Source organism: Cetorhinus maximus, chromosome 5, assembly GCF_964194155.1.
Source record: "Cetorhinus maximus chromosome 5, sCetMax3.hap1.1, whole genome shotgun sequence".
In the NCBI taxonomy this organism is placed as follows: domain Eukaryota; kingdom Metazoa; phylum Chordata; class Chondrichthyes; order Lamniformes; family Cetorhinidae; genus Cetorhinus; species Cetorhinus maximus.
This window is the reverse complement of record NC_135883.1, coordinates 69,831,199-69,855,589: the sequence shown is the minus strand read 5'-3', so window position 1 is coordinate 69,855,589 and position 24,391 is coordinate 69,831,199. Positions and strand designations below refer to the sequence as shown.

Sequence of the window (24,391 nt, the reverse complement as noted above, 5' to 3'; positions counted from 1 at the left end):
ACTTCTCCCCATAAGACAATCGCTTCAATCCCAGGAATCTACCTAGTGAACCATCTCAGAACTGCTTCCAATGCCAATCTCCTTCCAATCTCCTCTTTAGTCTGACCTGAACTGCTCCTTGCTTCAAATGGTAACAGGGTTCAAGGTAAGCATGTGGCAATTCCAAGACACTATTCTTTTCTCCAGAAAAATTGTTTCAAATGTACATAATAAACTCAGTTCGGAACAATCAATAAACATTACGTTAGTAATATGAAGACGGCACAAGTACCTTTGGTAGCTATCAGGCTGGAAAAGCAGAGTGACAGGATTGGCAGCTTTCACAGTTGATGTCATCTGAAAGGTAATTACAGTTGCATTTCAACTGCAAAAATGCCATCAAAGGAAGCATCAACTGGCATACTTAATACAGAAAACAAACTGCAATTTGAAAACAGAGTACCAATGCTGAGACTGCCACAGAAGAGCTAAGTGAAGTGCAAGCCCAGGGGGCAAAAAAAAAATCAACCAATACCATACCATATCTGAGGAGGAGGGGCCATTTAATTTTATAAATGCAATTGCAGCCCTGACTATCCAGTTTTAGAAGTCAGAGAATTAATGATGGAAATTATAAATCTACAAGGTAGAGTTAATGAGAGAAAAAAATAAGCAGATTTGATTATTTGAGTTATTTATTGCATATCCATTTTCACTTTCTCACCTCCAGCCACCCCAGCATCCCATCCAAGTTTCAATTAGCACTTTAAGTTTCACAACTCACCAACTTTGGCAACACCTTCCAAACCCACGACCGCTAGCATCTAGAAGGACAAGGGCAGCAGATAGATGGGAACACCACCACCTGGAAACTCCCCTCCAAGCCACACACCATTCTGACTTGGAAATATATCACTATTCCTTCACTGTCACTGGGTCAAAATCCTGGAACTCTCTTCCTAACATCATTGTGGGTGTACCTACACCACAGCTGTTCAAGAAGGCAGCTCACCACCACCACCACCACCTTCTCAAAGGCAATTAGGGATGGGCAATAAATGCTGGCCTAGCCAGCGATGCCCACATCACGTAAATGAATAAAGTAAGTAATTGTGATGCCACGATTGTGTTGTACATCAACAATACAATTAGTCCTCCGAACAGAGAAAAATCCTCCTCAAGGTTAAATACATTTTCTGCACCCAATCTTTTTTGCCTACACCTCCAGCCTAATTTCTCATTCCTTCTCACGTAATCTCCAACTCAAAAATTTTGCAGCGGCCCCCATTCAATTCTATATATATTAATTTGTCCACCCTGCAAAATGTACAGTATCTTTGACGTTAAGTCCAATGCTGTATTCTTTCAGAGTTGGGTGGCTGAAGGCTGATCCTGAATAATTCACTACTCCAGTAGAAATGATTTCCACGATGAGATGAGCCCGTAGGGATGCATTAGTCTGCAGGCACTGGTACAGAAGTCCTCGTAGAAACAGTGTAGATGAGGGTCAGGCAATTTAAAACTGAACAGAGCTCTGGTTCTGCTGCTGTTTGGTTAATGGAAGGCTGCCTCGTTCAGCTCCGTAAAGCAATATTACATGTTCTGGCAGCGTGGGAGGGGTATTTTGGGGGGGGGGGGGGGAAAAGAGGTGCTGGATGTGGAGGTCATGTGACAAAACACCTACTTCTCTACCTTGGTTTGGGCAAAGTGTACAATCCTTGTCTGTATTCTTGAGATGGTTAATGTTTCGTCCGTTAATAAATTCCACAGAGGTTTCAGGGTCCTTTGTCCTCGCAGACGATCATCTCCACTGGCCAGAGCCTGACCTTAGAAATGGTCTTTGTACAAATCCTTGGGTCTGATCTCGGCAGTCACAAGGGGCATTAGCACCTCTTCAAAGATAACGACATTGTTGTTGTTTCTGGAAGGCCAGAAATTCCTTTTGTGTGAGTCATAGCTTGAGAAAGAGCCTGGCTTCAGTTATTTTAGCCTTTGTCAAGTGTTTTAAAAATAATATAGATTAGCCAGGATGACCTTTTATATTTTCATAAAAATATAGAGTGAGGTCTTAGCCCTCTGACACCCCTCGCCACCTCGGGGGTGAGGGGGGAGAGGGGGTGGTGGGGGGAGGGGGGGGGAAGGGGAAATAAATTCAATTTATTTATTTGTGTGTGTGAGAGAGTGATTTTAAGGAAGAAAGAATAGGAAGTGAAGAAGTATACATGCATTCTCTCATTAACACTGACACATTAGACATACAGCTAGCAGGGCAATGAGTTTCCTGCTGCATTTTCATTTTGAGGTTTAACCCTGGGACAGGGCGTTTGGAAGTGCATCGCCCGGTCCTGGGATTTTGGAAGGTTTAGGTGACTTGGGAGGATTTGAAATTCATCTGTCTGGGGAAAGTCTATTCAGTGCTAGAGTGCTGAATTCCCTCTGTTGGGGATAAAGCATTCCTACCTCCTGATTAAGTATCCTCAAAAGGGTCTGGGGGTTTTACTGGGTGGTAAGCACTCAGGGGACAAGTGATGGTCAAGCTGCTCTGGGCGTTCGCATGGGAGTGCTGGGTATCTCATTCTGTGGGTACCAGACCCTGAGATCATAGGGCCAAGCTGCTCTTGTCCAGCTTAGCTCCTGCCTGTCCACTCTGATAATCTGGGGGTTCAACTGTTCAGACCTAGGGACAGTGGGTAGGCTGAGGGTCAGGAGAGTGGGGTGTTTTAAAAGGACTATGGCCTCTTTAGGGGATTCTGCAGATTTCTGCTAGTTAACAATGGCCTCTTTTCTTTCACTGGACACCTTCCTGCCAGCCAAATCGTTTCCAAGGAGGAAATTGATTCCTGCTACTGATAGTTTAGGGACAATCCCTACTGTAACAGGGCCTGAAACAAGGTCATACTCTAGATGGACATTATGGAGGAGTGCAGACACAGATCGTCCACCCATTCCACTGATCAGTGCTTTGGCTTTCAGGGAGGACTCTAAGCTTCCCTCCAACATTAAGGACTGAGTGGCCAGTGTCCCTGAGCACAGACTTGCTCACATTTTTGGACAGGTAGGAGGACACTGTTCCTGAAAGGATAAAACTCTGGAAGCTCTCTAGGAGTTTGTCCAGCTCTAACACACACCCTTTGAAGGGCATGGCATTGTACGTTTCTGTAGTGAGAATCTCTGCCTACTTTGCTGCACTACCCATTAGGGCGTTCTTAGGGGGACTGCTCATATAAAGTCCTACTAGGCCAATTGGCTTGCCACACAATCTCCAGCATTCAGGTCTGGAATGGCCTATTTTGTTGCAATGAGAACACAACGGCCTCCGAGCATTCTCCTTTCGGGCTGCAGGGGGACTCCTCACACCCTCTTTTGTGATTTATTTTCTGGGTAGTGGCCTTTCCTATCTATCCAATGCTCATGGGAATGGCAAATTTCCCAGACTTGAGCTCCCAATTTCTGTTATGGACAGGAAGGGGTTCAATTTTAAATAGCCATGATTTCTCCTCTCACCACCCATTATCAGAAAGGTGCTTTTGATTTTTGATTTCCCCCTTTATTAGTGGTGGCGCATTTTCCTCAGCCATTCAGTTTTGGAGTGATCCAATTCTCTGTTAATAGGTAGGGTAAAATCAGAGGGTTATACACACTCAAAATGCGGGGTGGTGGGGGGTGGGTGGTGTTGCTACATAAACCCTGGTACAATCATACAATAAGAAAGGGATAAGGGAAAGAAAGAGGTACAGGGCAAAGACCACCACAGACAAAATAAGAATTATCTTTTCATGTGAATCTAGAATCAAAGTCAAATGGTGTATTCTTTCAGAGTCAGCCGGCTGAAGACTGATGCTGGATAATACACTTTGCCAGTAGAAATGACATCCACAATAAGATGGGCCCATGCGGATGAATTAGTCTTATAGTCACTGATACAGAAGTTCAAAGTTCTCGTAGAAAGTGTAGGTGAGGGCCAGGCAATTTAAGCTTGGACAGAGCTCTGGTTCTGCTGCTGTTTGGTTGATGGAAGATGGCAGACTGCCTCTTTCAGCTCCACAAGGCAATATTACAGGTTCTAGCAGCTTGGGGGGGTTGGTGGGCTGGTTTGGGCTCTGACATAACTCCCATTTCTCTACTTTGATTTGAACAAAGGATGTATATTCCTTACCTGGATTCTTGAGACGGTTAATGTTTCATCCATTAATAAGTTCAACAGAGGTTTCAGGGTCTTTTGTCCTCGTAGACGATCATCTCCATTGGCCAGAGCCTGACCTTAGAAACATAAATGGTCTTTGTACAACTCCTTAGGATTCGATCTCAGCTGTCACAAGGGGCATTAGCGCCTCTTTAGAGATAATGAGAATGCTGCTGGTCCTGAAGGCCAGAAATTCCTTTTGTGTGGGTCATTGCCAGTCCTGGCTTCAGTCATTTTGGTCTTTGTCCGGTTCTTTATTTAAAATAATTTTATAGGTTGGCCAGAATGATATATGAGGTCTTAGCCCCCTGACATAATGTACTCCATCCTAAACAAAAACAGAAAATGCTAGAAAAACTCAGCAGGTCTGACAGCATCTGTGGAGAGAGAAACAGAGTTGACATTTCGAGTCCGGATGACGCTTCTTCAGAGCTAAAGAGAAGTAGAAATGCGAAGAAATTTATACTGTTTTTTTTTGGGGGGTGGGGGGTGGCGAGGAGCAGGTGAAGCTGGATAGAAGGCCAGCAATAGGTGGGGAAAAAGGAGAGATAAAGTGGATAAAAAATAAAAATGAACTTTGAAAAAAGACATAAAAAAGGGGTGCAGATAAAGGAGTGAGCTCATGGGGTGTAGATAAAGGAGCGAGTTCATGGTATGAGGTTGTTAAGTCCAGAAGGCTGTAAAGTGCCTAATCGGAAGATGAGGTGCTGTTCCTCCAGTTTGCGTTGGGCTTCACTGGAACATTGCAGCAGGCCAAGGGCAGACATGTGGGCATGGGAGCAGCATGGTGTGTTGAAATGGCAAGCAACAGGAAGGTCTGGGTCATGCTTGCGGACTGAGCGAAGTTGTTTTGCAAGGCAGTCATCCAGTCTGAAGCGTTGCTTCACCTGAAAGGAGTGTTTGGGCCCTTGGATGGTGAGGAAGGAGGTGAAGGGACAGGTATTGCACCCTCTGCGATTGCATGGGAAGGTGCCATGGGAAGGGGATGAGGTGTTGGGGGTGATGGAGGAGTGGACCAGGGTGTCCGGAGGGAACGTTCCCTATGGAATGCTGACGGGGGAGGGGAAAATGTGTTTGGTGGTGGCATCATACTGGAGTTGGCAGAAATGGCAGAGGATGATCCTTTGAATGCAGAGGCTGGTGGGGTGAAAAGTGAGGACAAGGGGGACCCTATTACAGTTCTGGAAGGGAGAGGAAGGTGTGAGAGCAGAGGTGTAGGGGATGGGTCGGACATGGTTGAGGGCCCTGTTAACCACAGTGGGTGAGAAACCTCAGTTAAGGAAGAAGGAAGACGGGAGACATGTCAGAAGCGCTGTTTTGTAAAATGGCATCATCGGAACAGATGCGACGGAGGCAAAGGAACTGAGGGAATGGAATGGAGTCCTTACAGGAAGCAGGGTGTAAGGAGCTGCAGTCGAGGTAGCTGTGGGTGAATTGTTCAGTGAGAGAACTAGTTCAGTCAGATGGAGGAGATTGGTAGTGGATGGGGATTGTTCCAGCTTTTGTTCAAGGAAGAAGTGGAGAGCCCTCAGACCTGGTGGGGAATGGAGGTGTAGAAGGATTGGACGGCCATGGTGAAGAGGCGGCAGTTAGGGCCAGGGAATGGAAATTGTTGATATGATGTAGGAATCACGGATGTAGGTGGGAAGAGACTGGACAAGGGAAGAGTCATGTGCTTTTATGTACTTCTTTCTGTTTTTTTCTCTAGGATCACCAACTAAGATCACACATCATGAATCACATACAGAGCATTGTTGTTCGCATGTCTAATAATATCTTCAATTATACAAATTTTTCCATGCATGCAAGATGTGAGCATGTCAGATCTGCTTTTACGATACCAAATATTTGTCGATCTTTATTTTTCACACTTTTCAACCTTGTTTGGTCAGGTCTATCCTCCCTGAATTCTGTGCTGCTACATAGGTCTATAGCATACCATCTCGCACCTCTTGAAAACTCACTTTTCGATAACTTACTTTCTATCTGCATCTATATCATTCTCTTCATCACCCTAACCTGAAATTATAGTCGCATACTTATCCATGTGGCAAAAGGAACTATTCTATTTCCCTTGTTGATTTCTCCATGTTAATTCGTGTTCCCAGATTGCCCACACAGGTCAACATGTAGTTCATCATACTCCAGCCCTGTACACATGTTCCCCTAATATTAGGAAAGCTTCAGGGCTTGAACATAATAAAAATAGAAAATATAACTTTTGAATTAACTGCATGCAAGATTTCTGCACATGCACGATTGTTTTGGTGTTGTGTGCAGTGGTTGAAACATCCCTTTGTGCAATTGGTTGAGTTTAAAACACCTGCAGTGCCATATTTCAGAATCGCTTTTATTAACCATGAATCAGTCCATAAAACTTATGGTGAATTGGTCAAGAGGAATTATTACAATTCGAGTTATTTGGTTCTCATATGGGGCATGCATCACTTGCCTGTTACCTGCCAAGTCTATTTTTACAATTAATCACAAATATAAGTAACAGTTCTCATAAGACAAACTAAAACCCACGTCAGAATTTCTCTATTATTGTAGCTCTATTAAATTTGTGTTATTTCCAACCTGCTGCCTTTTAAAAAAATCTCAGCAATATTTCTGAAAATAACGAATGTCATGTACCTGTGCGTCCCAGTTTTTATTCAGATAATATATACATGTGACACATCGTCCATCTCCATTAGGGTTATCAACATGGCGAACATATCCTGTTCCATTGCCTGGGTAACATGCCACCATTGCCTGTAAATCAGTAAAGAAAAATGTAAAGAAAACTGGAAAGAACTGAAGCTCAAGACTTATCCTGTTCCATGCTCTCTTGTCATAGTCCATAAGATTAGGATTTGGTCCACTGATTTATCAGCACAGTTACAATACATGCCTACCTTGTAGTAGTCTACCAATGTTTACTTTAGATAAGCCTCCTGCTATGTGAATGAAACACCTGGGCATGTAAATATTGCAAGAGTGATCTTCTTATAGCAGCCTACATTTTTTGAGAAGGAACAGAATGACCATCCCTTTGACTAACTAGTCAACTCTTCAAATTACCGTTGTTGAGATCAGTCCTATGCTGTTAGAGTGGAGATTAAAATGTTAAATCCAATTTTATGGAAATATTATGTTGAAAAAAATCCAGCTTAGCAATTCAAAAATTCAAGATGCTACATTTATGATCCTAAGTTAATAAGTTGCAGGAATGTGTTTTCTATAGCATTCAGAAACAATTTTGAGAGAAAGAATAGCCAAGTTTATGTTTCTTCTTCCGTGGTTAACTCTTAATAAATCCAGTTAGAAAATGTGTAAATTTCCAGGTGAGAAGCTCAACTTCACAATACCATGAAGCGCTAAAATGAGGGAACTTCAAAAGTAATTAATCTGATGTGAAACATTTATCCTCAGGACATCATACGGCATTCTACAAGTAAAGTTTCTAAAATGCACGTGAAAAATTGCAAGGTAATCAAGATTTTTAAAATCATGTATAGCATTTGAGTGTCGCTGGCTAGGCCAGCATTTATTGTCCATCCTTAATTACCCTTGAGAAGGTGATGGTGAGCTGCCTTCTTAAACCGCTGCAGTCCCTGTTCTGTAGGTACACCCACAGTGCTGTTAGGGAAGGAGTTCCAGGATTTTGATGCAGCGACAGTGGAGAAACAGTGATAAGTTTCCAAGTCAGGATGGTGAGTGACTTCGACGGGAGCTTCCAGGTGGTGGTGCTCCCATGTGTCTGCTGCCCTTGTCATTCTAGATGGTAGTAGTCGTGGGTTTGGAAGGTGCTGTCTAAGGAGCCTTGGTGAGTTCCTGCAGTGCATCTTGTAGATGGTATACACTGCTGCCACTGTGCATAGGTGATGGGAGGAGTGAATGTTTGTGGATGGGGTACCAATCAAGCAGGCTGCTTTGTCTTGGATGGTGTCAGTATGGGTTATACTTCAAAAATACTAGAAATCAGACAAAAATGGATCCTATTTGTAAATATAAAACTTCTATTTTGTATTATACTATCAGTGTTTATAAAAGTCACCACTGATGGTAATAAATATTTGGATCATAACTATTTGGTTCATAACTATGCTTTCAATGACTATGACAACAAAAAGAACTGTGCGGAGGATGGTAATATACTTCAGGGGGGCACAGAAAGACTGCCGAATGGATAAACGCAAGGAAGATGAAATGGAACACAGTAAGACATGAAGTGATTTATTTTTCTAGGAAGAATGAGAAGAGACAATATAAACTAAATGTTGCTGAAGAGAGACATGTTGCCAAAGCTTTTCATTTTGCACTCATCAGGGCAAACATAAGAATGCCAAATTTCAAGCAATCACAATTTATACTACAGGAGAAAAAGTTGCTGACTGGTTGACAAGTTGACTCCGATTGACCGAGGTGCTGCCATGAAGAAAGCAACAGGGAACTATAGGCTCCCCAAGGTCCTAGGTAATTCAAAAAAAGGCGCAAGACTTGAACATATTCCTTTAGCTTGCAGAGAATGGGCCCTGTTGAGTGCAGGACAAGGAGCTTCAGCAACATGTCTCCTGTTTCAGCGATATTCAAGTTCTGTTTATAAATTAAATGGTACCATTTTACTTTGGTGGGGGGGGAGGGGGGGGGGCGGTGGAGAGGAGATAGGGGGAGACCTACAGATATATGTACACAGCCTTTGAAGGTGACAGGATAAGTTGAGAAGGCTGTTAAAAGGCATACGGGATTATTGACTATCTAAATAGGCACAAGAGTACTGAAGTAAGGAAATCATAGTACATTTTTATACAACACAGTTTAAGCTCCAGCTGGAGTACTGCAGCCAGTTAGTTGCACCACACTTTAGGAAAAACGTCAAGGCCTTGGAGAGAGTACAGGAGAGATTTACCACAATGGTGCCAGTGATAAAGACTTCAGTTACATAAAGACATGAGAGAAATTAGGATTGTTCATCTTAGGGTAGAGCAGGCCAAGGGAAGATAGGAAATAAGGAGAAACTATTTCAGAAGGGGCAGAATGGGTGGTAGCCAGTGGACACAGATTTAAAAAGGTAATTGAAAAAGGTACCAGAGGTGGAAAGAGGGAAAACAAATTTACACTTTCTGGAATACGCTATCTGAAAGGGTAGAGGAAGTAGATTCAATAACAACCTTCAAAAGGGATTATATAAATAGCTGAAGGGAAAAAACATGCTGTTGGGAGAGGACAGGCGAGTGGGACTAATTAGATAGCTCTTTCATGGAACCGGCATGAATTGCACAATGGGCTCTGTCATTCGGTTTGAAAAATTTTAAAGGATTTGCTGCTACCTATTTCTGCACTCTCACTCTTTTGATCCTTCTGCTTAAGAGCTAACATTATTCTAATTGGCATGAAAGACATTAAATCTCACTCTTCCCCCTTCTATGCAATCTGGCACTACATATTCTTTCATTTATACCAGTTATACTCCCATTTCACAACCTTTGCTTGCCTTCTGATTAGTCTTTAGTATCCCAAATCAACTTTTACTTTGTTTAAGAACATTATTAAAACAGTTAAAAACAAATTTACTTAAAAGCCTCTCTGGTCCCTTAGAAAAATTCTCAATTTCTAGAAATAATCCTTGCTACATAACTCTGTCTTCATGGTAAATTGTTAACTCTGGTGATTTTTTTAGATCAATTTAATTTGATCATATTAAATACAACCTTACTCCCTGGCTCAACCAGAGACTATCAAGTCCTGGCTCTGGATTCCAAGGTTGCTACTAGTTCAGGTATTGCTGAAAACCCCCCTGAAGTACTTGTTGTAAGCCGTAAGCTTGCATCTCTCCCATTTCATTGTGCCTTTTCGGAATTTGCTCATGTTCATCGATCTCCTAAAATAAAAAGTGATTGCCTACTCTAATTGCCACCCTATTATCCAAACTGGAATATTTTCTCAAATTATTCAACCTGCTGTTAACTCTCAAATTATCAACCACTTTGAAATTCTTGATTAGTCCTTGATCACATGGTTTTCAGCACCGTGAGCTTATTGCCAATTTACATACCTCTGGTACCATGCACTTCAACATTTTAACTAATCATTTTGTCATTAATTTGGGTATCTCCAAAGTTTTTCTTCTTCCTGTACCCTTCAGGCTTTAAAACTCCAACTATGACATTACCTAATTATAACTTTCTAATTTAATAAGTCTTGCCTTTTATACATTTAAACCTTGTATTATGAGCCTTGCCCTTCATATTGGTCCTGTAATCTTAAAAACAAAAATTAACTATTGATAAGGCATGTCCAGGTCAACTACAAAGTTCACTCTCATAAAATTAAGTAATACATATAGTTGAAAACTGTAAGTGCTCACATTTTATGAATTCAAAATATTGAAGTTCAATTGACTAAAAAAAAAGCTCTAAAGTTACAAGTCAAACTGGTGCCCTTCACTGGAAGGGAGGATTGGAAAAAAATTGCAACTAAAACTTGCCAAACTTAAGTGTGCCTCCAAGAATTTTCTGTATCATGCTTTGAAGGAGTCTCAGGATTTTGTCAATGGAGTAGAATTCCCAAACTCCCCCACTATCAAAGCAGGGAGAAGAGATTTTGAAGTTTCCTCCCACCCCCCGCCCCCAATACATACCTTTCAATTGACTGGATGAGTTGGAGTCCAGCTTCCAGGTATGAGCTAATACAACTGGCTGAGGGCAAATAACCCGAAATTAATCTAATGTCCCGATGGTTCACTGTGCCTCATTGCTGGATATGTTCAGCTTCACTTGTCCCTTCCCCACAATTGCATAGCTGGGAGGCTAAGCACTTTGGGTGAATCACAGACATAAGTTCACATATTGTACCTTGGAACTTCAAGATACTTTATATAAATGGGTTCCCAGTCTCCCTGTTCTCATCTAGTTTGTGTTTTACTTTCATTTTCTCTTGATTTCTTAACTTTTTTTAAACATTCCCCCCTCCCATTTTTGTCCTTGCAGGGGGAATAAGCAACGGGTAAGTTTGTTTGTTTCATATCTTCACACACACTTTGTTCCTTTTGGGAACCAGTGGGGAAGTGTTGGAAGGATTAACAGGCTGATTATCAACCTATTTGAACCATGAACACTCCTCCTGTGGCCAACCAATCCTGGAGTGGGACTTGAACCCAGAGTTTCTGACTTAGGTGGCAGGGGAATTACCTACTGACCTTCAAGACCTCCTTTAACAATGAAGTGATAAAGAGAGATGTAGCAAAAACCTCTTCACTATATGGGGGCACCAAAGCTCAAGGAGGAAGAGGAAAGAGTAAAAGGTTCAATGTTCATGTACAAATGCACAAGGTGTTTTCATGATGGCAAAATCAATGGTAAATAAGAGTGCTGAAAGAAGGAATGCAATGGTAATCAACTAGGCGATTCCACAAAATGCCCATGCACACTAAACATGTTTTACAAGGTCATGTCATATACAAAATGACCAGGTGCAATGAAACAGCATCTTGCAAGGATACAATCAAATGCAAAACCTACTTAGCTGAATATGATATGTTTTAATAGTCAACGTTATTATTTGTAACAGCTGCATGCCCTGACACAACTCATATCAAATTAATTCACAGATATTTGAAGAGAGAAAGAAATGGAGAAGGAGGAGAGAAAGGCTTACACGCACAGACTTAAGGTAGTCTGAGAGAAGAGGAGCTTTAAGGAGGCTTTTGAAGAGGGAGGAAGGTAAGGAAACAGAGGTGGATTTTGGAGAAATTATGAAGAGAACAAGGCTATACTAACTGAACAATTGTTTTTCAATGGTTTAACAGAGAAGCAATAATTCAGAATCACAGGAGCAGAGGATGCAGATACGCACATGGTTTAACGTGAACACTAACAACTGTATTGGGTTTTTAATATGTTTAGGTGGTGGGCATTAACTGGAGATTAACTTGTGCTCTTAAATACAGGAGCAGGCTGAAATGGTATTTTATAGGTTTGGACTGCATGTTTGTAATGTGTCTCTCTGTAAATAAATGCTCATGTGTGTACTAAGACTAGTTCCAGTTCTGTCTTTCATTGCCTGGCCGTCTGGAATGTAACACCAATGTTAGGTCAAACAGTAACTGCATAAATGTCAGTGCACCCCAGTAACTTTAAACCTAACATTTTCTATAAGAGTCCTTAATCACTGTGCAGCAATATATGCATTTATATTATGCATTCTACACACAGGATGGGGGAAATTTGGAACAGTCTTCCACAAACAGCAGCTGATGCTAAGTCAACTGTAAATTTTGAAATCTGAGACTGATGGATCTTTGTTAACCAAAGGTGTTAAGGGATAGGTCAAAGCTAGGTAGATTTAGGTCACAGATCACTATGACCTCACCGAATGATGGAACAGGCTTGATAGGCTGAATGATCTACTCATCTTCATACATTCCTTATCCCATCCCTCAATACGATGAACTGCTTGAACTGTAGTATGTGTTATGTAGCTAAATACAGCTTTTTTGTGGAAAATAAAATCCCACGAACAAGTTGAACATCAAATTAATCTGTTTCGAGTGGTGTTGACTGAGGAAGAGCATTGGCATAATAAATAGAATAACTCACTGCGCTGCTTGAAACTCTTTCGAGTTATCAACAGTCACAGATTGCAACTCTTTCGAGTACAATTACATTTCTTGGTTTCCGGGAGTGGGACATGAACCCACAACCCTCTGATTCAAACTGCGCTGCTTGAAACTCTTTCGAGTTATCAACAGTCACAGATTGCAACTCTTTCGAGTACAATCACAGTTCTTGGTTTCCGGGAGTGGGACATGAACCCACAACCCTCTGATTCAAACTGCGCTGCTTGAAGTTGAACCACAGAATCTCTAGATTTAATTGGAACAAGGAAGCATGGCTTTTCTAATGTTCTAATCAAAAGTGTAATGTCTGCCAATACACACTTCCTCAGCAATGCACTTCTGCACAAGCCTAGGTGATGCAGTTCACTTGTGCATTGGGGCCTTCAATTCAACTGAACCAGAACTGAAGAAAAAAATGTATCTTTTCAACTATGTACTTACAACATGCAAAGAGCACACATGTACCTTATAAACCAAAGGAGTAATTATTTCAGGATCTGTGCTCTGATCAAGGCAACCTGTTTTTGTCTTTGCACTCCGCCTGCCAAATAAGGCTTTTAGGATGTTTGCTGAAACTGCTTATAGGTTCTGCTTATGTTTAAAACCACCAATAGTAGAATGCCAAAATGCATTTTTCCCATAAAAGACAGCACACCTTTAATTGTAGTAGTTCAACCTTGATCATTTCTTCATTACCCATTACTTATTACTTCATGGGATGCGGGTGTCGCTGGCAAGGCCAGCATTTGTTGCCCTAATTGCCCTTGAGAAGGCAGTGATGAGTTGCCTTCTTGAACCACTGCAGTCCATCTGGTGTAGGTATACCTACAGTTCGTCCAATGTGTAGGGCGCATTAACTATGATTTTTCAAAAAGGGGAGTATCAAGGGAAGTACTTTCAATAAAATGTACTCAACATTTTTAAAGAAGAAAATAACACTCAATTAAGAGCTCCTCAGTCTTTCCCCCCATGTTATTGGTGCTCGAAGGCAACAAAAGAGTTGTATTTCAAAACGTAAGGACTATGTTGGCCCAGAAGACTATAACACAGGTTGGGAGATCTGAAACAGAGTCACTCCTAAGAAACTGTGCAATTAAAACAACAACTACACCCACCAACAACTTTCATTTATATAGCATCTTTAATGCAAAAAAACTTACACAGTGCTTCACAGTAAAATAATCAGACAAAAAGGGGGTTATGTGAAATGACCAAAACCTTGGCTAAAGAGATTTAAGCATTTCAAGGTGGTTCTTAAAAGATGAAAAGGAAGCTGCAGAATCAGAGGGATTTAGAGAGGAAATTCCTGACCATGGGGCCTACGCGGTTCAACACACTGCTGCCAGAGATGCGATGAGTGGTGTGAGGGATGCACAAGAGGGCAGAGTTTGAGGAAGGAAGAATTCTGGGGGAAGATTGGAGGGCTGGAGGACATTACCGAGACAGTGAGAAGCAAGGTTAAAAGGGATTGAAACACAAGGATGACAATTTTATATGGGAGCCAATCATAGGTCAGCAAGGATTGGACCATGGGCTAGCAGCACTTGGTCTGACAGAGGATAAACAACAAGAGTTTTGGAAGAACAGAAATTTACAGTACGTGGAGGATGGGAAGCCAGCTTGGAAAGCATTAGAATAGACAAATCGAGATTATAAAAACATGACAGGCACTGGACTGCAGTAGGACAGAAGCAGTCTACATTAAAGAGATTAAGTAGGTGTTTTTTTGTCATGGAGATGATATGGGTTCGGAAGCCGTGCTCAAGGTCAAATAGGATTTTGGGGTTGCAAAACAGTAGAGACAAATAGAGTCAATGACAAAGACAGAGTTTTTTGTGGGTACCAAAGACAAAGACTTTGGCCTTTCCAATGTTTAACTAAAGGAAATGTGGATCAACTGATACTGTCAGGTAAGCAAGCTAACAGCTCAGAAGCCTTGGAGGGGTCAAGCGATGCGGTGGTGAAGAGATAGAGCTGGTGATTTTACTGTAATTGTTGACCTAACTCCCAGGTCTGCAGATAATGTCAAGGATGGATCCTTAGGGGATTCCGTTAATTATACAAGGGTACAAGAACATGCTCTAGGCACGTTGAATAAGTAAGAGTGGAACCAAGCAAGAACAGCCCCACTCAGCTGAACAATGGGGCAGAGGCTTTGCAAAAAATAGCTATGCAGCCATGTCAAAGGCTGACGAAAGGCCAAGAAAAAGGGTTGCAACGTTCACTGATCACGTGCTGCTTCAGCGCTTTGACAACAGTGGAAATCTGATTGACAAGTTTCAAAAAAATAGAGTTGCAGTAAAAATAGGTTTGGATTTGAAAAGCAAATCATTTACTTAATTTGAAGCAGTAAGAGAGGTGAGAGATTGGACAGTAATTTGCAATGATAGAGGGATCAAGGGTAGCTTTTTTTTTTGAAGATGTGTGATTTTGGTTTAAAGGGCAGGTGGGAGTGGCGAGGAGAGAACCATTTATACTATCAGCTAGTTTAGGAGCCAGAAAAGGAAGGTAGGGTAGTTAGGTCAGCAGCTTAGTGAAAATTAATTTTATTCAGTTAATATCATGGTGGTTGAGAGAGGGGGAGAAAACAGAGCAAGAGATAGAAGGTGTAATAAAAAAATTAAGCAATAGCAGAATCCTTACCAGCCATTACAGGTTTTGGATATACCTTAAATATTCAGATATACAAATACTAGTCTCTCCCATTTAGGTATTTCATAAAGAAAAATTCTTCGTGCCATGGAATCTTTTACATCCACCTGACAAGGAAGATGGGGCCTTGGTTTAATGTCTCATCCAAAGTGTGTTTAGAAGCATGCTCACACAGCCAGTATAAAATTGTACAACTGCATAACCTGTGTGTAAACAATAGGATTCATGACATAAATTGAATGATGCATGTTTTGTAGTTGTGCGTGTTCATAACTGTAATCTTTCTGAAGGCAGACTGAACTATTTCATGATACAAGACCAGATACACATTGTTAAACTACTTCATTTTATAGACAGCAAGTGAAATATAAAATAATTGATGTAATTAAATCTCTCTAATTCAGAGCCTCGAGAACAAGAAAAATATTTTTTTTTTTTTAAAGAGCCATACTATCCCCATGAGTTGGGCTGCTTAGACTCTGCCTACGCATATTTCTGATACTGCAAGTCTTCCAGTCGCAAGCCAGACTTCATTTGCTGACCTACGTGGCTGATTGATTGTCCATGTATCTCTTTCTCCTTGCTTTCACAGCAAATAGGATGGCTTTTTTAATATTAAAGATTTACTGGTAATGATTAAAAAGGCTTTATTCTATACTTTAAGAAAAACCAAGTACATGATATTAAAGGGCAAAGTCCCAACAGAGACGATAGATATAACCTATCCTAGTGGCGGTACTACTTAGCGGTGGGGCAGAAGCAGTCTACATTAAAGAGATTATGAGACAAAGAACAACATACGCAATGGTCAGAGTAATTTTAACAACAATAATATAGTACATAAATTCCAATAGGAAACCTCTGAAAGGGTAATTCATAAAAATACATATCTGGACAGGTCTTCAAAAGGTCAAACACACTCCATCACTTAGTTTAATTGTAGGAATAAAGCTGCATAAAACTCTATTCTGAACCATTTTTAAAAGCAATTTGATTTATAAAGCAATCCTTTTTATATGTTCTATTAAGAATTCAGTATGATTTCAAATGGTACACAAAATTGGACGGTTCTACAACAGGCAGGTGATCTGCTTTGCCAGATTACTGACCCAGCAGTGAAGACAGAACTATATCCCATTGTGCTTACAATACTGGAGATGAATTATTTATATTACGGTTACTGCAACTTGGAGCCTGTCAGAAATCAAGCCTTAACAACGTCAAAAAAACTATTTAATATTTCATTGCAGAAAGTATTAAAAAGTACAAATTACTGATGTATGGTTACAGGAATTGGTTGCAGGAATAGCTGAAAACCAGTAAAGCTCTACGCTGCTAAAATGATCTTTCCTACAGCTACTATTTCCCTTATCAGTGGGCAACTGCAAGAGTCAGCAAGTGCAGATAAGACTTCTTTTGTGGGTGTAGCGAGGAGAAATAAATGACTGCTACCGATGCAACTAACATCTGTCCCATATGGCACACAAACAAGCACAGTTAGCATTGCAAAACCTCAAACTGTGTCAAAAAAACAAGCAGTGTTAAATTTGCTACTTTCACAACAGTTGTTCTGTTTTCCTCTTCTCACACACTATTGTATATGAATACAGCCACCACCCCAGAGTAAGATGAACTCGTTTTAACTTCCTGGTATTGGATTTGTGCCAGACAGGCACTGTTCTTAATGATCTTGCTACGTGCAGTGCGTGAGGCAGCTTGCTGCTAATCCACAACTATGTCGGGGCTGAGAGGAAAACTCAAGGATGAGTAAACACATCAGTCAATGTCAGGACAGTTAAGGGGGCTGAACTTAGCAAGCTACATTCACATTACTTTTCTACGTCACAGTCTCAGAATAACATCCAAAAGTTAAGATGCAAGATTCTGAAATCACTTCAAGCGTGTTAAAATAAGGAAAAAAACTCACCTTAAAAAAAAAAGTGACTAGGCTGCACATGCACCAAGACACAGATCTGTGACTTCATGTAGCTAGAGATATCACTCTGCATCAAAACAAACACAGTGGAATGTCCTTCAGTACTACAGATGTGGATTTCATTCAGGTCAGCATGACTTTGCTCAATTGTTGGAAGTGAAGTCATCAGGTTCTACACAAACTTTTTGCATAAAAAGATTGTGCAATGTTTCAATCTATGCATAAAAACCCTACAATATTGCGCGGATAAATCGTGACTATAATTTAGTCCAGGAAGTCACTTGTGCAAAGTTACTATGTAAAGAACCAAAATGGTGCACTGAAATAATATTTTCATACAATTGCCATTTTAAAACAAAGCAAAATACTGCAGATACTGGAAATCTGAAATAAAAACAGAAAATGCTGGAAAAACTCTGCAGGTCTGGCAGCATCTGTGGAGAGAGAAACAGAGTTAACGTTTTGAGTCTGTATGACTCTTCTTCAGAGCTAAAGAGAAGCAGGAAAGTAGATTCCTGAACCTGAACCGGAATGGAATCAACATCCTTGCGGGGAGGTTTGCTAGTGCTTTTGAGAAGGGTTTAAACTAACTTGGCAGGGGGATGGGATCCTGAGAGGACGTTCAGCAGGGGGAGATGCACAGCTAAAATTAGAAGAGAGAGCAAGTGAGTCTAGGAGGCATAGAAATTATAGGCCGGTTAAGGCACAAGGGAGTTTGGCAAGGTTGGATGGCATTTATTTTAATGCAAGGAGTTTGACCAATAAGGCAGATGAGTTGAGGGCACAAATTAACACACAGAATTATGATGTCGTTGCTGTCACAGAGACATGGTTGAGAGAGAGGCAGGATTGGCAGCTCAATATTCCAGGATATAGGGTCTTCAGGCGAGACAGGCAAGAAGGTAAAAAAGGGGGTATTGCAATATTGATCAAGGAATCAATTACAGCAGTAAGGAGGGATGACATCTTAGAAGGCTCCTCAAATGAAGCCATATGGGTATAACTGAAAAACAAAAAAGGAGCAATCACATTACTGGGAGCGTATAGGCCCCCAAACAGTCAGAGAGAAAGAAGAGCAGATATGCAGGCAAATTTCAGAGAAGTGTAAAAATAATAGGGTAGTAATAGTGGGGGATTTCAACTTCCCCTACATTAACTGGGTTAGTCATAGTGTGATAGGTTTAGAGGGAGCTGGATTCTTAAAATGCATCCATGAGAGCTTTTTAAGCCAGTACCAAGGAGGTCCTACAAGAGAGGGGGCGGTCCTGGACTTAATTTTAGGGAATGAAGCTGAGCCAGTGGTAGAGGTATCAGTGGGGGAGCATTTTGCAGATAGTGATCATAACTCCATTAGATTCAATGTTGTTATGGAAAAGGACAAGGATGCACCAGAAATCAGAGTTCTAAATTGGGGAAAGGCCGATTTGAATAAGATCAGATATGATTTGGCCAGAGTGGACTGGGAGCGGCTACTTTTAGGTAAATCTGCGTCAGAGCAGTGGGACTCATTCAAGAAGGAAATAGGGAGAGTACAGGGCCAACATATTCCAGTATAGACAAGGGGTGGGACCAACAAATCCAGGGAACCCTGGACGTCGAGGGATATACAGGATTGGGTAAAGAGAAAGCAGCGGGGGGGGGGGGGGGGGTCTTATGGCAGATACCGAGGGCTCAAAACAGCGGAAGGCCTAGAGGAATACAGAATGTGTAGGGGGGGGAAAACTTAAAAAAGGTAATTAGGAGAGCAAAAAGGGGCATGAAAAACATTGGCAGGTAAAATAAAAGGAAAAACCAAAGTTATTTTACAAGTACATTAAGAATAAGAGGATAACTAGGGAAAGAGTAGGGCCCATTAAGGACCATAGTGGTAATTTGTGTGTGGAGCCGGAAGACGTAGGTAAGGTTCTAAATGAATGCTTTGTGCCGGTGTTCACAAGTGAGAGGGACGACGTGGGTATGGGAATCAGGCAGAAGGACTGTGATATAATTAAAGAAATTAGCATAGAAAGGGAGGAGGTTCTAAGTGGTCTGGCAGGCTTAAAAGTTGATAAATCTCCAGGCCTGGATGAAATGTATCCCAGGCTGTTGAGTGAGGCAAGGGAGGAGATAGCAGGGGCGCTGACAATAATTTTCAATACCTCTCTGGCTACAGGAGAGTTGCTAGGGGACTGGAGGACAGCCAATGTGGTACTGTTATTCAAGGAGGGATAAACCAGGGAATTACAGACCAGTCAGTCTCACCTCAGTGGCAGGGAAACTATTGGAAGCACTTCTGAGTGACAGAATTAATCTACGCTTGGAGGGGCAGGGATTAATCAAGGACAGTCAGCTTGGATTTGTTAAGGGGAGGTCATGTCTGACCAATCTGACTGAATTTTTCAAAGAGGTGACCAAGTGTGTCGATGAGGGCAATGCATTTGATGTAGTCTACTTGGACTTCAGCAAGGCTTTTGATAAGGTCCCACATGGGAGACTGATAACGAAGTTAAGATCCCATGGGATCCAAGGTAATTTGGCAAAATTGGATGCAGAATTGGCTGAGTGGTAAGAAGCAGAGGGTGATGGTCGAGAGGTGGTTTTATGACTGGATGCCTGTGTCCAGTGGGGTTCCACAGGGATCGGTGTTGGGTCCCTTGCTGTCTGTAGTATATATAAATTATTTAGACTTGAATGTAGGAGGGTTGATCAGTAAGTTCATGGATGACACGAAAATTGGTGGGGTGGTAAATGGTGAGGAAGATAGCCTTAGATTACAGGAGGATATAGACGGGCTGGTCAGATGGGCTCATCAGTGGCAAATGGAATTTAATCCGAATAAGTGTGAGGTGATGCACTTGGGCAGGGAAAACAAGGCACAGGGATACACGATGAATGGTAGGACCCTGGGAAGTACCGAGGATCAGAGGGACCTTGGTGTACATGTCCACCGGTCCCTTAAGGTAGCAGGACAGGTAGATAAGGTGGTTAAGGTGGCATATGGGATATTTGCTTTATTAGCCGAGGCATAGAATATAAGAGCAGGGAGGTTATGCTGGAACTGTATAAAACGCTGGTTAGGCCACAGCTAGAGTATTGCGTGCAGTTCTGGAATCCACATTATAGGAAGGATGTGATTACACTAGAGAGAGTACAGAGGAGATTTACCAGGATGTTGTCTGGGCTGGAGAGTTTTAGTTATGAGGAGAGATTGGATAGACTGGGGTTATTTTCCCTAGAGCTGAGGAGATTGAGGGAAAACATGATTGAGGTATATAAAATTATGAGGGGCATAGATAGGGTAGACAGTAAGAAACTTATCCCCTTGGTGGAGGGATCAATAACCAGGGGGCATAGATTTAAGGTAAGGGGCAGGAGGTTTAATGGGGATGTGAGGAAGAATTTTTTCACCCAGAGGGTGGTGAGAACCTGGGACTCACTGCCTGAAAGGGTGGTAGAGGCAGAAACCCTCATAACATTTAAGAAGTATTTGGATGTGCACTTGCGATGCCATGGCATACAAGGCTATGGGCCTAGTGCTTTAAAATGGGATTAGAATAGTTAGATACTTGTTTGACCAGCACAGGCTCGATGGACCGAAGGGCCTTTTTCTGTGCTGTAGACCTCTATGATAACAGGGGATTATATTGATGGCTGATTACAATTTTGCACTTTATTGCACTTGCTCTTGTGCTATTAACACATTCTGCTATCTTACCTTTATGCCACTATCAGTGCCTTCTTTAGTCTTTAACACTACCATTAACACTCCCTTTGTCCATGGTATCTTTGTCAAATTTCTCCTTAGTTCCCACCTATCCCTGACCTTCCATTTTGCTCCAAATCTTCCACAGTATAAAATCCATCACATTTCAACTGAGTGAATTTGAAATAAACCACTGGAAACATTGATAGAAAAAACAAAATGAACAGGGGATTATGTTGACGACTGACTATAATTTTGCACTTTATTCTTTGTTTCTGTATACTACTAAAATATTATAGGGATTACTATGTTACCCTGTGAAATAATGCTCAGTTTTACGAGTAAAGATTCCAAGCAAAAATGCAAAATCTTGACTGATCGACGAAGAAAATATAATAGAAAGTGGCTAGATTTGGCATTAAAAGTAAAATAAAGGAATATTTTGATTTACCTGCAAAGTAACACATTGAAATAAAAAGTTAGCCAAACAATTGTAAACCACCTTAATCTTTTTGCATCTCCTTTCGATGTCCCCGGAGAAGGAACCAGTCTCCTCCAGTTTTGTAGAAGTGACAAACAGTAGCAGCAAGGTAGAGGGGACTCTTACCCTGTCCTACTCAAGCAGGTTGATTAAAGAGTAGCAGCTTTTTTAAATTGAGAAACAAAGGTGATACCCAGGCCACGCACCAAGACACTCAGAGCAGTACGACATAAAACTGGGAAGTGAAACAAGATAAGCAGGAAGCAGTGAATAAAGAATGACCACCTTTGGAGAAAGGAAAATGGTTGGAATTTTGAGATACTAAGAAAGAAGGAGTTAAGTTAGCATACTTGAAGTTTAGAAGGAACAAGATAATAAAATTCAGAAAAGCAGTGACCATAATATGTATTAAATAGTTAAATGTCCACTGAAACAATCAATTGAAACCACAACATAATTGTGAAATGAGACAGCATTAATGGGCAAAGGGCTTGAACAAAAAATGCACTATTTGTTCCTGTTGAATTTTTAACTTGTATTTTGTATTCCCCAAAACAGCAGTAACACCCAGGGATATAGAAAATATAGTTCAACAGAAACACCATTTGTGCAGAGCAGACAAGTTGGCTGACGGTGCACATTTCTGCAGCAAAGCCAACAGCTTATTCAAAGCAAAAATAGCTGGAAAAACTCAGCAAGTCTGACTGCATCTGCGGAGAGGAATACAGTTAACGTTTCGAGTCCGTATGACTCTTCATCAGATCTGGAGGAGTGTGTATTCAGTTATTTTTGAAGAGAGAAGAATCACCTGATGATGCAAGATACATTCCTGTGGCCTATGCACACGTCAAGAGTTCTCCATCATGATCACCTGCTTTTGCTATCATTTACCCAGATACTGTGTAGAAAAGGAATGTTCCAGATTGCACGAGGCATGGGATTCACTTGAGGGAATAGCTAATTACAACGAACCCTTAAAAAAACTTTAAAAACCCAAAAAGTGACAAGAAACAACTGGTAAATTTTACTTTTCAGGGAAATATGTAAGAAATGTTGCTGAAACCTATAGAAGGTAAAGTAAAAGGAGAAAGGCCAAAACTGCAAAGTTAGCCACAGTGCAGCAGCAGTGGAGGGCATGTATGTTTCCAGTAGAAGGGGTGTTGATCAAGAAACTACTCTAGCCTGGATTGGGTTAGGGCTCTTGGATATTGATAGAGCAGCACCCAACCAAGTGAATGGTAATATTTTCCATCACAATCCTGACTTAAGCCTTGTAAATTTTTATGAGGTTAAAATTGAGCTACTCATTGCAAAGTATTGGATCTCTGCTCTGTTCTTGTTCTCAGTTTCTCCTATATAGATATAGCTGGTTCAGTTAAGCTTCTGGTTAATGGTGATCCCCACAATGTTAATGGTGGGGTAATTCAACGATGGTGTTACCTTTGATGGTAAGGAAAGTGGTCGAGACTTTTCTTGTTAGATATAATTATTTGGCACTTTGAGCAAACATTACTTGTCACTTGTCAACCCAAACCTGGATGTTGTCCAGGTATGCTGCATGTTAGCATTGGCTCCTTTATAATCATTATCAGAGGAGCTAATTGAATAGTTGTGTGTTATATTTCTATTATAACTGGCTGCTTGAGTGTTTCTTTTTCATCTTGGCACTTAATAGGGAATGTGAAGGACAATTTTTATTCAAAGAATTCCCCCATTTAATTCCGAAATAAGATAATCTTACCAAAAGCTAATTATTTTTAAAAATGAGAATTTTCTTACTTGAAGGATGTATTTATGGTTAACAATGCCCTAGTCAACTCATTATTTCAGCCTGCTCCTGCCCCACTTCTTCCCCATCTTGACTCCATTTTTTTCTCCCCTTGTACTGTCTCTTCCTACCTACACCCATAACTCTTCTAATGCCCAATATCACTTCAACAGTTTCCTGGCCCTAACCATTTTCTCTTCACCCTGGACATCCAATCCCTCTACATCTTTGTCCCCCATCAGGGTGGTCTCCGAGCTCTGCACTTCTTCGTTGAACTACAGCCCAGTCAGTCCCCATCCTCCACCACCACCCTCTCTCACTGGTTGAGCTTATTCTTACGTTGAACAACTTCTCCTTCAACGCCACTCACTTCCTACAAATAGAAGCTGTTCCTAAAAGTACCCACATGGGTCATAGCAACGCTTGTCTTTTTGTGGGCTGTGTGGAACTTTCATTATTTCAGTCCTACCCAGGACCCCTCCCTCATCTCTCTTGTCGGTACACTGACTGTATCGCAGCTGCCTCCTGCTCTCAACATGAACTGGAAAATTTCAGAGTTCCCAATTTCCACCCTTCTCTCACCTTCACCTGGTCCATCTGACTCTTCCCTTCCCCTCCTCAACTGCTATGTGTCCATTTCTTGAGATAGGCTTTCAACTAACATTCACTACAAACCCACAGATGCCTATAGCTACCTTGACTACACATCCTCACGCTGTTTCCTGTAATGACTCCACTCCATTCTCAGTTTTTCTGTAGCATCCATTCTGATGATGTAACCTTAGACACTGGTGCTTCTGTTGTGCCTTCCTTTTTCCTCAAGCAAGGATTCCCATCCAGGGGAATTAACAGGGTCCTCCAACTTGATTGATCCATTTCACACACTTCTGCTCTCATCCCTTCCCCTCATTCCCAGAAAAATAATACTCGAAACTAAGGTGGGAGCATTAATTACATGAGGCTTCCTTCAAGCTCAGGTAATGCCAGGAGTCTGTGTCATCCTCACCTTCCACACTATCAGCCTCTGTATTCAACAGATCATCCTCTGTCATTTTCACAAGTTCCAGCATGATGCCATCACAAAACAAATGTTTCCCTGCCCAATTCC

At 41.4% G+C, this 24,391-nt stretch overlaps 1 protein-coding gene across 12 annotated transcripts in view; it reads right to left on the bottom strand.

The window, feature by feature from the left end:
• The window catches only part of egln1a (egl-9 family hypoxia-inducible factor 1a), a 138,029-nt gene that overhangs the window by 44,518 nt on the left and 69,120 nt on the right, over positions 1-24,391 (bottom strand). For 3 of the 12 annotated variants that reach the window (XM_078541969.1, XM_078541967.1, XM_078541970.1), the window contains exons 3-4: positions 6,800-6,919; positions 4,136-4,234 (exon numbers count right to left, since the gene is read on the bottom strand). The exons of 1 other annotated variant lie outside the window; for it this stretch is intronic. In XM_078541969.1, coding sequence (XP_078398095.1) covers positions 4,136-4,234; positions 6,800-6,919 — 219 coding nt within the window. Of the gene's footprint in view, positions 1-271; positions 337-4,135; positions 4,240-6,799; positions 6,920-24,391 lie in introns of all 12 variants that reach the window. 8 more of the 12 variants (XM_078541973.1, XM_078541971.1, XR_013576611.1 and 5 more) reach the window with 5 other exon arrangements.